General features: G+C 39.5%; 1 protein-coding gene across 1 annotated transcript in view; it reads right to left on the bottom strand.

Annotated features, from left to right (window-relative positions):
• The window catches only part of PTEN (phosphatase and tensin homolog), a 72,190-nt gene extending 58,492 nt beyond the window's left edge, over positions 1-13,698 (bottom strand). The window contains exon 1 of the mRNA XM_031956985.1: positions 13,436-13,698. Within this exon, the coding sequence (XP_031812845.1) occupies positions 13,436-13,514 (79 nt within the window). The 5' untranslated portion in view covers positions 13,515-13,698. The remainder of the gene's footprint in view (positions 1-13,435) is intronic.
• Between the last annotated feature and the right edge of the window lie 575 nt (positions 13,699-14,273).

Genomic DNA, 14,273 nt, shown 5'->3' with positions numbered 1-14,273 from the left:
TTTAGCAGTAGAGACTTCTACTCAAACACAAATGCTGCATGGGTTTCTTCACTTTCCATTTTTTAAAGACCTTCTTTTCCCCAATCCTCTACACTGTCTATTAAACAAAATCCAGCAGCACTACTAACTCCAAGAGCGAGAGAGGGCTGATCTTAGAACTAGGAAGACCTGAATTCTGACACAGAAAAACTATTGTACTCTCCCTGATAACCACTCAAAGCCCAAAGCTCTCTAAGGTCCAAATGCAGAGATACAAATGTACCAAAGAGCTCCCCTATCAATGAAATCAGCTCCAGTACCTCACTCTATTCCCCTTCTTCTGTAGTCATATCTGAACAAATGCTAATAATTAGGGTAATTCTGTCAAAGAAAAATCAATAAAGTCAGCGTCCAAATCACTACCAATGGCTTAGACTTCAAAAAAAGATAAAAAGACGCTGACATTCTTCACTTGACAAATGTCAAAGTATTGCAAGGACATCTGATACAGCTAAAATGCTATTTGCCTTTATGACAAACCTTGGTAAGTAAAACCAGTCAATTTATTGGCAAGCAAAAGAAATATATCAAGTCTAAGTACACTAAAGGTTCACTAAAGAAAACGCAAAAATCACCTTAGAAGTCATAAAAAAAAAATCTAGAAGATCATACTTTTCAAGTACAAAAGTAAACGTAATCTCATACAGCAACCAACTTGTACTACTCAAGGAAGAAGAAAAGCAACAGAATAAGTTCAGAAAAATGAGTATTCCATGTATCAAGTCAAGACTGAATTGCAACTGCCTGAATTACTTAAGAGTATAAAAATTATAAATCAGTAATAAACATAAAAACAAGATGTCTTCTGCAGACACCATTTGGTAATTTTAAACACATAATCAAATGTAAGCCCAGTTTAAGTTACAAAGTAGTACTACTTTTCTCTAAGTGAATCAGAGAAAATGGCTAAAGATTCCAAAAATTTATCTATTACTTTCAATAGTTTAATGATTTATGTTTTAAATGTCAGTCACCAAGGCCTATCCAAAATCCCTGGAAGGCTGAGCCAGTGGTTTCAAATTTCACAATGCTGCCCCTTAAATAACAGAAATAGGTCTGCGCTGCTGTGCCTAGACTCCAAAGACTTGACAGCTCCCCAAGGCCCTTAGAAAGCTAGTGCTCCTATACCATGACAGGGTCAATTAACAACAGGCAAGACTGTGGTAACAGAGGAAGAACTGAGGGAAGAAATCATCCACTTAATACGGTTAACAAAAATATTTGCAGTAGAAGTCAAAGATCTTCCAATGCTTAAATGATCTTAAGCTTACTTCTAAATATATATCATAGAGCAAAAGCATTAGAATGTAACTTTACTTTTTGAAACTAAAATAAGACAATGAAACCTTAGTCACTCAAAATAAAAGTGCTAAAAAAAGTCAATTTTCAAACAAAATACTGAAGTTGTCATAGACTTTAACAAAATTATTTCCAATCTTAGTTTTGCACTATCTGCAATATACCCAGATTTATTTCCCAATCATCAAGCAATGTTAACTCCAATACAAAAGTTTGTTCTCTTTAACTTAAATGTACCCTTAGCTTAAAAAAAAAAATTAATAAAGAAAGAAGGGAAGAAAAAGGAGTTGCAAAATCAAGTGAATTATTATCCTAACAAACAACCTGTCCTTAGAATATTTTCTAGTTAAAATCTCCTGTCCTTAAGAAACAACCACCACCAAAAAAACCCAACAAAATCTGAGTAGCTACTTTTTGGCCCTTCCAACACTGACCAAATGGAAATAGCATTACGTTATTCTAAAAATTTCAAATTAAATTTCTAATTTAAATAGAACACTCTAAATTGATGAACTCACAACTATCTAAATATTTATGGTCCTATAATATTAACAAGAAAAACATATGAATCATTTAAGAGTAATGACAGTCAACTGCATCATCTCAAACTTAAAAGACTTTAAAAAACAAGCTAAGAGGGTTTTTAAAGGAAAGTTTTAAAAATAATTTTTAAAAAACCACTTCCCATTGACAGTATTTGTATTATTGGTATCCACTGATTGAAAAAATACTCAACAAAATAATTATATTTGATAAACACAAATACTCCTGAACTTCAGACAATAACTGTGGACCTCAGGTTGGGAACCAAGAGGGGGGAAAATTTTATTAGCTATATTTAGAAACAATTTGGGGATTTTATACTTTAAACTTCATGTCATCCAATGTTTTAATTTTCACCATCACAAAATATACTGAACAATAAATACACAAATGTTAGCAAAAAAAGTCAATTTTGACTCACCAGCTCAATGATTCCTTAATGGGAAATTAGGAAGTTAGGATAATCCTACCCACCACTGACAGGAATATAAAATAGAGCCTTTTCTTTCAAAACAAACAAAACTGAAATCTCCAGAAAGATACTGAAACATGAGCATAACTACGCAAAATCCTCTCCAAGAGCAAAAAAACCTACCAACATGAAACAAAATTATCTTTAGGAATCCTCTGAAGAATATTTTAAAAATCACTTGAAGAAATGAGCAAACCAAGATCTCCAACACTGGAGGTGGAATGGAGTGGGGGGAGAGACTTTATATATTAAGAGAAAAGGCAAAAACCAAAACACAAAAAAACTGTATTGAAATATCAATGTTAACTTCAGAAACAAAGCTAGAATTCTCAAGAACCTAATATACAATAAACCAATTTCTATCGTGAGATGAAATTTTTAAAAATGCATCACAGAAATCTCACAAGATGATGCTAGGGCTCAGCAATTTACAGTATCCAGAGAAAAAAGGAGCTTCAAAGGAAAGAATTATACAGAATGTTGGAAAAAGTCCAATTTGAAAAAGGTTCAAAATCAACTGAGCCAAAAGTGCCGGGTGTTGAGTTTTCTCTCCTCGTTCTGTGCTTTATGACAACCTAACCGCTGTATGTCACGTCGTGGTTGCTGCCATTTATCCTGGATTCTCAACGAGGACCATGACACCAAGGGGGTGATGCCAGGATGTAGAAGTGAAATGGATCTCGGTGCAAAATCCCCAGCCTCACTTTCCCCTCCAGAGCCATCTGGATCCAGTGGCAAGCAATAGAGCAGGAGATATAAAACCATATCCCAAATACTTAAACTTAGGGTAGACAGACTGAACTCACAGGACACCAAGATAGACAATTCAACTGCTATAAAAACATCAAGACTGTCAAGATCCCCACATAAACCTAAGGTCTCTACAGGTGCTGACATGATTACTTCCTCCTGCGTCATTTAGTAAATTATACTTGTGAGTATTTGCATCATCTCCTAAGCAAAGACCAAAGCCACATCTTTAAGCATAGCTCTAGCCACACAATATCAAGAGGCATCTTGAAAAACCCCAAGAAGGAGGGCTGCTATTTATTCTACTGTTCACACATGTCAAAAAAGGACCATGTATCACATTCAAGGTGTCAAACCGACATAAGAAATCCCTTAGAGCCCTACCTCAGTGATCTGGCTAAGAACCCCAACTAGCCACTCAAGTCTTTCTCCATGGAGGGCTTCATGCTAAAACAAAGGGACTGAGTACCACCTTCAAGGAAAACATTTTACAAAGAAAGCAAGAGTTTGCAACAGTGCCAGACTAAAGCTCTCTTCAATTTAGGATATTCTGAATTGTTCAGGAATTGCCTTAAGGGAAAAGACCTATATCAGTTCTGGACCTTGCCAGAGCTGATCTCTAACATGCCACTTTCATCTCCCCAGGTTTCAGTTTCCTGGGTGTAAAATGAATGGGATGAACCAAGTGACCCATGGTCTACTCCAGTTGTGGATCCTATGAAAATTCTTCCTGGTTAACGCAGCAGCAGCAGAGTCCATGATGCTCTTTTTTGTCCACTTAGTGCCTCTCAGGCCATTCTGCCCACAGCTGGCCCAGAGGCCCCACTGCTCTACTCATCAGACACTGCACGTGTAACACACACACACACACACACACACACACACACACACATCCCCTCCCTCTCCATTCAACAGGCAACAGGCCTTCTCTAAGGAGGCTCTTTCCCTGGACCTGTAAGAGAGATGCTCTTCTCTCTCTCCATTTTCTTCCCAACAATCTCATTTGTTCCCAGGACTTCAACTAACACCCCTACAGAAACAAATCCTCCTGTCCAGCTCTCCAGTGCTGCCTTCTCCTCCTTCTACTGCACGTTTGCCTCAACATACCTTCCTATTGGAGCCTGGATGTCTCAAACTTAACATGCCCCAAAATGATTTTCACATCTTTCCCTCAAAACTTAGGGGAGCCTTCTGGGAGTAGCACCATCCCTCAATACTTTCCCCCATATTCAAAGTCTTGGTGTTATCATTAGATATGTGGGACAAATCCATCTGTTACCAAGTCCTGTCAGAGCAACCTCTGACACATCTCTAACATTCATTCCTCTTCCTTTATAGTCCAATGGTCACCTTCCTCAAAGAAACCTTTATTATCATCCTTTTGGAATATTGTGAGAGGCTCCTAATATCTACCTTTCCCAATCAATCTTCTTTACACTCAGGCTTAGTCATATTATTCCTCTGCTCAAGCCTTTAATAGTTATTTGCCTACCAAATAAAGCATAAATTCCTTTAACCTGCCATTCAAGGCCCTATCTCTCCAGGCTTGTCTCACACTGTGGCCTTTTACAGAATCTATGCCCCAGCCAGACTGAACAATAAGTGCGCCATACTTTCCCACTTTCTAGTTCCTATGCCCAGAAAGTCATCCCAACACACTGTTCCTACCTCTCCTTTAAAACCCAGATCAAATATTAACCAAAGTCTTTTTCTGACCTCCTCCTCTTCCTCACCCTCCAAAGTAAAATTGATTTTTCTAATAACCTGGAACATCTTAGGGTAGGGAAAAAGGGAATAAGCATTGATGTAGCATCAATTCCATAGTAGGCACTATGCGCAAGCACTTTACAGATATCTCATGTGAACCTCATAATCCCTCTGCAGAGGTGCTGCTAGATAATAGCCCCCACTGTCCAAGGTGTCAAACCGACACAAGAAATCCCTTAGAGTCCTACCCCAGTGAATCTGGCACCTACACAAGAACCCCAACTAGACGCTCAAGACTTTCTCCATGGAGGGCTTCGTGCTAAAACAGAGGTGGGTTGCGAGATTTGCCCAAGTCACAGTTCGCATCGGAGAGCACTTGTGAACTCACATCTTCCTACTCCAAGTCCAGAGCTCTAACCCCGAGCCATCTCCAGTACTGTGATTGAGTGTATTTTATCTATAGGTACATATCTCATAACTCCCTACTAAATTCAAAGCTCACTGAAAGCAGAGGCTGTCCTTAAAATTCTATCTCCCCTCGCCCCACCCTGAGGAAGTATGGGCTGAAGGAGCCATTTATTGAATGTTATATTGAACTGAGTCAAGGTTTACTTTATGGGAAAGAAGCCAAACTATGGCATTTGAATACATTTTAAAAGCAAAAACTGATTAAGAGAAATGGACATGTAAAGAACTTTGAGATTCTACTTCATACCTAGGAAAATTGGCAAAGTGACAAAAGGTGGGAATAATCCATTGTAAAGAAGTGGGGGAAAAAGGCCCACTAATAATTGTTTGTAGTACTTGTAAAAATGGTCTTGCCATTCTGGAAAGTCATTGTGAAGAAAAAGTAACTAAAATGTCTATGTCCATTGACCCAGACTCCATCACCAAGCACAAACACAAGGAAGTGACTGACACAAAGCAAAATCTCATATACATGACACTTTTTGTAGAAGCCAAAAACTGGAAACAAAGTAGATTACCCATCAATTGGGCAATGGCCAAACAAAGTATGATACATGGATGTGATAAAACATTACTGGTAAGAAATTTTGCTGAATACAGCAAAATATGCAAAGGCTCATATGAACAGATGCGGTGTGATAAAATAAGCAGAACTAGGCAAATAACATATACAAAATAGCATTGTAAATGGAAAGGCACAACACAACTGTAGCTAAACACTACCAAGATGCACTGACCAGATGACACCTGGTCCCAAAGACTTTCTGGGAAGAAGATATCTCCCCACCATAGCTCTCCCACTACTCAGGACTACTGCTCATTACACCAGACTTCTTTCAATTTACTGCTTAGTTTTGCTGAACTGCTTTCTCTACTCCCATTTTTTATGAGAGAGAAGACTCATTAAGAAAATATAAATGATCCAAAAACCAAAAAATTTTTTTTCCATTTTAAGAAAGGCAGAAAGCCTTTTATTACCTGAAAATATAAATTCCATTTTATTTGTAACATTCAATTTACACCTGGTCCAAAGAAGAGTGGTTAACTGTATGATCAAACTGGCATACCTATTCATCACATACTTTATCCAACCAGCCCAAGGGGGCTTGGTCAACAATGCTTAATATATAGGAAAATTCTGTTCATTCTTTCTTTCTTTCTTTTTTTTTTTGCTGAGGCAATTGGGGCTAAGTGACTTGCCTAAGGTAACACAGCTAGGAAGTGTTAAGTGTCTGAGGGCTGGTGCTCTATCCACTGTGCCACCTAACTGCCCCCAATTCTGTTCATTCTTAACCTGGAAAATCAGGCCCATTAAAAAAAAAAAAATCAGAGCTACCCTTTATGATCCTTTCATCATTTTTCATCAACTTTTACTTTTAGCATTAGAGAAGAACTAAAGGAAGAACCATGGAATTCTATTAGTATCCCCTTTAAAGATAAATTTGGGGACAGAAACACTATTTTTCTTCTTTAAATTTTTTATACTATAACAAGTCAATTTAATGACTAAAGGCAGAAAAGTAAAAGTGTCCTGCTGCCCCAACATGAAGTTCGGAACTTTGACAAGAAATATGGCATATGGCACACAGAAAAGGGGAAATGTGACCTGTTAATCGTATCCTCTCATAGGTACTTGTAACCACCAGAAAAAATTCTACAAATTCTATGCTTCAAAGAAACAAATCAACAAGACAACTTCACTAGGATACTTATTAGCATAAAAAAAGAAAGAAAGAAAAAAGCAGTGCACCCAATCACAAGTTCATTTTTACACAGAAAGGCACTTAAATAAGGACTGACTCGGTACAAGCAAGCTTCCATTCACAACAAAACATTAGCATTTACTCCCCAATTCCCTCTAACCATCACTTCTTGGATAAATTTTTTCAAAAAGATAAGCTGTGAAGGTTAAGTTATTGCTCAATGATTAATCTTAATGTCTTCCTTTCCATCTCTAAGTTCCAGGATTCTATTAGCGGGCATGACAAATTGCAAAATGAATAAAATTATAGCATAAGGTTTCATACCTAATGTTAGATTCCCATGCTACATTAATATAGCCTCAAATAATATAAATATTCTCACAATTTTAGATATTCCAAAAAATCTCTACAACACTTATAAAAAGATTAGATTTTTAACATATACTATTTTAATATAAAAAATAATTTTCGTTTAGAGAGGAATTATGTGATTTTTTTTTTTTTTTTTTGGCTGAGACAATTGGGATTAAGTGACCTGCCCAGGATCACACAGCTAGGAAGTGTTAAGTGTGTGAGACCAGATTTGAACCCGGGTCCTCCTGACTTCAGGGCTGGTGCTCTAAGAAGTACATGATTTTAATCAAAACCCAAGACTTTCTTGAAATAAAATGTTTACAATCTTCCAGTTTACTTCCCACATTAACATATTCTGAGTTTCCACTGGACTGCTCATCTTAAACCTTAAGGTAATAGTTATTACATTCACCCACAGTGAAGTTTACTGAAGGTACTAAATGCAATCTGAAAAAATTTTTGAAATTGAAAGAAAGAGCACCAAATGAGTTATTAGACATTTCTACAATATCATAGCACAGCATTACAATATGCTAAATGAAAATTGTACATACAAATTATTCATATTTTAATTAAAAACGATCTACAGATTCTCTCTCTTCCTCCTCCCTCTCTCTCTAAAGCTATGAATGGCTTTCTTTGGAACCCTAACCTCTCCATCTTTTTTGATGGATCAATTAAAAAAAACAAAAATCATAACACAGCACTTCATTAACTAAGAAGTACATACAAATACTGATTAGCATGTGAAAATTCTGGCTTCAATCCTTTATTTTAAAAAATACAAAGTTAACTTGGAATGAAATTAAAATTTTAACATTTCTTAAATTAAAGAAATTTTTTAATGACTCAAGTATATACCTTAAATATGATCTGAAACAATAAAATATTCATGTTATCAATTTTAAAGTTTTATATTGTTATGAAAAATAAATATTAACTTCCAAAAATGAGAATTATCTAAATATTTAAATTTTTCAATGGGTAAGGCTTTTCTTTCTTGGCTCTAAAGAGCTAACTTGCATTGCATGACAAATGATTAGCTCTTCAAAATCTGATAGATTCAAAAGCAGGAGTGACAAAAACATCACTCTCCTACGCAAAGGTACCAAACTACAGGAAGAATTATCATTCATTCCTGGGCTGTCAACAGAGTCCAAAGCATCCTTATTTTCCACATCAGGGACAGGTGAAGAATGTCTTTTCCTAAATGCTGGACCAGATGGCATTTCGACCTTAGTGGAAAGTTTGCTCCATCTCTAACTGCCATTTTAAGAGCACTCAGTCAGTTTTTAGATAGAAATGGACACAGTTGCTCTCACTAGCCAAAATGTAGGCTAACCTGGAGCATTTGTCAAACTTGCCCTCATATTTAAATTTAGACAATATATGATGATCTAAAATAAAAAAAAAAATCTAATATAAATTTCAAAGGACCCAAACTTGCTTTCTGGCCTACAAGTAATAAAAAAAATATAAAAATTAGAGAAATGGTAAATGGTCATGGCCAATATATTTATTTGTCATTTCCAATTTTTTTTATAAACTGAAATTTAGATACACTATCTACAAAGAAAATTCCTATAAATAAAAACTTTTCTATGATGACATCGAGGAGAGAAAGGCAGTCATATAACCTTTATAAAAGTCAATGACCAAAGTCATCAATACATTATCACAAATTTTGGCCATTTTATCAAATTCCAACACAATAGCAAAATACCTTATTTTTCCAACTCGATGTTTTCAGGTCAAAGCTACTTTCTACAAAGCCACTTGTAAATCAGAACAGAACAGCAACCACCAAAACCAATACCAACACCAGAAGCTCAGTAGGAAGTTGAAGAATTAACATTTCTATTATATTTTCCAAGCATGAATTTTGCCTATTTCCTCTGGCTCTGTGACAGGACTAGGCCACACAATTCTCTTGCTACAGACTGCACTGGAAGAGGAAAGATAATATAAGGTAAGGAGCCAAGGATGCTATTTTGCACAACCTGTCCATACAAACTAATTTATGCAGTCGCATAGTATTTTAAATATTACGTAACTGTTTTTTATTAATGTTTTCTAGGTCCTAAATAATCACGAGTCATAATGATAGAACATTATGCATGAAGCAGAAAAAAACTCACATGAAACAAAAATTGTTTTCCATAAAAATTAGGACAAATTATGTTGTACTTTTGCCTGTACTAAAGAAAGTTTAAACAGTAAAAATACAAGATGGAATATTAGTAACTTCATAAAATGGACATTTTCACACAGAAATGCGACACACAGCTGGGAAGGATCTCCAGAATTCCTAGCACCCAAGTCTTTCCCACTCTCAATATCTACTCATATAAATTTGCTTTCTAGGAAAAAAGTTCTCTCATCAAATGCACATTAACCAAGTGAAGGATATTTAAAAATGAGCACATTGTAAAACACAGTATACACAGAATTGAAAGCTTTCTGAGATTACTTTAAAATCAAAAGTAAGCCATTTAACTGGCTTTTGCCTTTCATGAAAAAACATTCATTTTATACTATATAAAATGTCAATTCAAAACACTTACACTACTAGATTACCCAATATTCACAATAAAATTATTACATAATCTGAAGTTTAAAAAGTTTTCTTATTATCTATTAAAACTGGGCTCACATCACTTCCCAACATATAAATTTTAATCACTTATTAATCTTCACATAGTATAAGCACTTTAAAGCAGTTTAAAATCTTAATTCACAAACGTCAAATAAAAAAAAATTAGAAATTAATTACAGTGAAACTAACTTCCCTTTTATGAAGTGTAACACTAAATGACAGCCTATCTATTTCTTCAATTCTTTATTCATGGATAAAGCTGGGGGGACAAAACTTGTGAAATAATTATAAAAAATTACTAGGTGACCAAGTTATACAAGAGGAAAAGGAGGGCAATAATGGATTTAAAACTCTAAGGTTTAGGTAGTCCCCCCCAAAATCCAACTAATAAAACATTCATTTGACAGTCACTTCAGAATCATTACTGTGCTCTAAGTATATGAATTCTTGTTCAGAGCTGATTTTTATAAGATGCAAATAAAGCCTTAAAATGTCATACTCTCCTAAAGGGCCTCTATTCTCCCACATTAAACTCTATGCTCTAGTTTGTACTTTTGAATAACCTACTTGATCAAACTTGCTCAAGCTAAATTTAATCTCAAAAAATTAAAATGATTAAAAAAAAAAATTGAAATGCACACTAGTGTAATCGCCCTGTATTGAGGAGAAATCCTTTCTTTAAGGATTTACTTTTCCTCAAGTATTCTAAATAATGCAATGTTAAGCCATGATTCCAAAAGTCCTATCATAAAGATATCTATCATAAAGAATGGTAGCTACTCCCTGTCAGAGATATGATCGACTCAAGATGCAGAAGGGCACAGGCAATTTTGGACCAAGCCAAGAGGAAATGTTTTGTTTGATTATATATACTTGTTATAAGGCTTTTGTTTTCCTTTTTTCCTCCTCCAGTGGAGAGGGAACTAGAAGACAGAATATAAATGTTCCTAAATTTAAAATAAAATTTAATTTTTTTCAAGAAATAAGAATTTTTCTACTTTGCACAGATTCAACTTGAGGCCACTTTTTTCCTTTTAAAAGACACTACAGTTGCTCAGAAAGTGATAATATCTTCCTTACTTCTCATTCCAATTTTCTCACAACAATCAGAAATAGAACTGGTCAAGTGCAGACTTTGCTAAGAAGATAAGCTCCTCCAGGGCAAAGTCAGCTTCACTTGCCCCTATAAAACCCCAACCCCACATATTGGGAGGCCTTCATAAATGCTTGTTGATTGACTGACAGTGAAAGCAAGTACATTTTTTTGGTGCATCAAAAATTATTGAGAATAAAAGCTTTCGATGATTTTTTGCTTTAGTGATTGCTTTTTAAGTTGCATAAATTTTATGTATAGATACAAAAAAGTAGCTGACTACAGGAAAATTATGTCATACCCTTAAGAATAACATTTTACTGTTCACATCAAAGCCTGCTAAGAGATCTGCAAAATGACTATATAGCTGTAATTTAGATAATCCTTTTATTAAATCAAGTATAAATTCTGCAGATATCACAATTTGAAAGCTGACATCATTTTAGCAATTTTTAATATGGCCCAAAAAACTCCCTAAAAGCATTTAATTAGGAAAAGTGTCTCTTCCTAGTTCTCAGACAAGCACTACAATAATATGACTCCAAAAATGAATTGCCGGTAAAAACAAGTTACAAAACAAAAGTTGCAATGAGCCACTGACTCCTGGGCAGTCCTATCCAGTTCAAATATGCCTATGACATTTAATAAATGAAATCACATAAATTTCCAAAGCTACTCTAAAAGTACTAAGTTAAGAACCTAATAGGAATATATATTGTTTTCATCCTTGTTTAGCAATTTCCTCTAACAAAAAATGTGCCTACTGTTCTTAAGAAAAACAAACACCTGTATGCTTACATTTAGCCGACATAAAAACTAATACAAAATTTTAATAAGCAGTAGAAAAAAGGCAAAAGTAGAAATATGACAAATATGAAAGAGAACTAAATCCTTTAGAAAACAATGTTATATTCTCCTCCAAACTTCTTCACATAAAAAAGTAATTTACACGTCACTCTCTCCACTTAATAATGTTTACCTGACAATTACTGGCTTTTAAGGAAAAATAGTCTGCTAAAAATGTATCATGCTTTGTAGCTGTCACTTAGGCTACCTTAAAACTTTTATACAGAGAGATACTAGCAAGGGATGGCTGCTTCCAAGATTGCAAAAAACTACTGATTTTTTTATTTTAAAAAAAAGCCATTGCCCTATCAGTGGAACTCCATCCATATGGTTTGCTATATTATATTTACATCAAAATGCAACCATCACCTGACCATCAAAATTCTGGTCGCTTTAAATTATACTTCATACATACATGCCGAGGGAACAATGAATTGCTAAGTAAGAAAGTGTATTTTTCACGAGGTTGCAAATAAGGAAAATAAAGAGTTCCCAAGCTTGGTCAAAACCAAAGCTCCAGGGATGACAGTACAGTGCTTTGATGGCCTCTTTTGAACGCAAAGGCCTAAGCTTAATCTTGACAGAGCCAAGTCTGGGCGAAAATTCTTGATTCCTCTTAAGTCACGGAACTGCCTCGGTACATTGAAACAGTAAAAACCTTCACAATGAATCCGCAACATCACTCGATTCAAAATGGGTACACTCTTACCGGCTCTTCCGGGCCGTGTTAACGCGAAAGAACGCAACCCGCATTTGTCTCTCTCGCTAAAGGTGGGAATCGCCATCAGCGGCACCTCTCGCCTGCCAGGAGGCCCGAAAACACAGGTCTTGCCAAGTGGAAGCCCGATCTCCCACCAAGACTCACAATTTCCGGCGAACGTTAATTTCACCTTCCCAACAAACGATCCAAGCCCAGAACGCCCACAGTCTCCTTGACATCACCACCATCGGGGATAGGGATGCACTTGAAACGCTGCTGGGCAGTTAATTTCATGCCTTACCCGACATAGCAGCCTCCCGTGAGAAGAAAAAAAATCCACATTAACAAAGACCTCAGATCCGTATCGGCCTTGCAGGGCTGATTACAGCACTAATCACTTACAACTTGGCCAGCTACGAGATCCGGCTCCCGAGGAGCATTAATTGGGTTCTCCGGCACAAAAGGGGGGGGGGGGGCACTGCATCTCCTCTTTACCTCCAGGGACTCGGGCCCAGGAGCCCCCCGGTCCCGCCACTCGGTTGCGGGCATCTATCAAGGCAGACCAGGGCCTAGAAATAATCCCCGCAAGATTCTGATGCAATCGTGGGCCGATCGAGCCTAATTCCGTCTCCTCTCCAGACCCTCCATCTAGGGAGGGCCTAGGCCCAGAGCGCCCCGGCGGGCGGGCTCCCGGCCTCCGTGCTTGCGGTTCCCAGGTAGGTCCCCGCGGAGCCGGCTCTGTGCTCGCTAACCCGGCGCCTTCTGCCCGGAGCGCCGGGACAAAGGCCCCCGAGGAGGCCGCTGGGGGGGGGACCCTGGCCTTGACCCTGGGGGGGCGCGTCCCCGGAGGGGGAGGGGAGGATACAGGTCAAGTCCAAGTCGAATCCATCCTCTTGGTATCTCCTTTTGTTTCTGCTCACGATCTCCTTGATGATGGCTGTCATGTCTGGGGGCCGCGGGGGGAGGGACGGCGGCGGCGGGCGGACGGAGGCGGCCCGCGCGGCGGCCGCGGGGCCTGCTCAGCAGCCGGGCGCCCGACCTGGGCCTCTGCCCGCGGCGCGGCCCGGCGCCTGGGCCTGGGCCTGGGCCCGCGGGAGCGGGTGCTGCGGGTGCGGCAGGCGCGGCGGCGGCCCGGCGGCGGCCCCGGAGGCTGCCCGGCGGGCCCGGCGGAGGCGCGGGCGCGGCGGGTGCGGCTCCTCAGGGCCCCGCGAAGCCCGCGGCGCAGCCGGGCCGGGCCCGCAGCCGCAGCAGGCCCGGGCGGCGATCAGGCGACGCGGCCCGCGCTGCAGGAGACTGCCCCAGGGGCGGGGCCCGGCGGCCGCGGCCCCGGCGGCGGACGAGAACGACGGCGACGAGGAGGACGAGGCCGAGGCGCGGCTCCGGCGCGGCGGCCCGAGGCCAGGGGGCGCCGCCGGGCCGCCGCCGCCGTGGTGGAGGAGGAGAGGGCCGGGGCTGCCGCCGCTCGGGGCCCCGCGGCGGGAGCGCCGGCCTAGGCCGGAGCCGGGGCCGGGGGCGCAGAGCGGGGCTCGGGGCCGCGGCCGCCGCCGTCTCGCATCGCCGCCGGGGCCGCCTCGCCTCGCCCCGCCTCGCCTCGCCGCGCCGCGCCTCGCCTCGCTTCGCCTCCTCTCGCTCCGCCTCGTTCCGCCTCGTCCCGCCTCGTCCCGCCTCGCGTCGCCTCGCCGGCCGGCCGAGCCTCGCAGGCG

Source organism: Sarcophilus harrisii, chromosome 2 (assembly GCF_902635505.1).
Source record: "Sarcophilus harrisii chromosome 2, mSarHar1.11, whole genome shotgun sequence".
In the NCBI taxonomy this organism is placed as follows: domain Eukaryota; kingdom Metazoa; phylum Chordata; class Mammalia; order Dasyuromorphia; family Dasyuridae; genus Sarcophilus; species Sarcophilus harrisii.
This window is presented reverse-complemented; position numbering and strand designations above follow the sequence as displayed.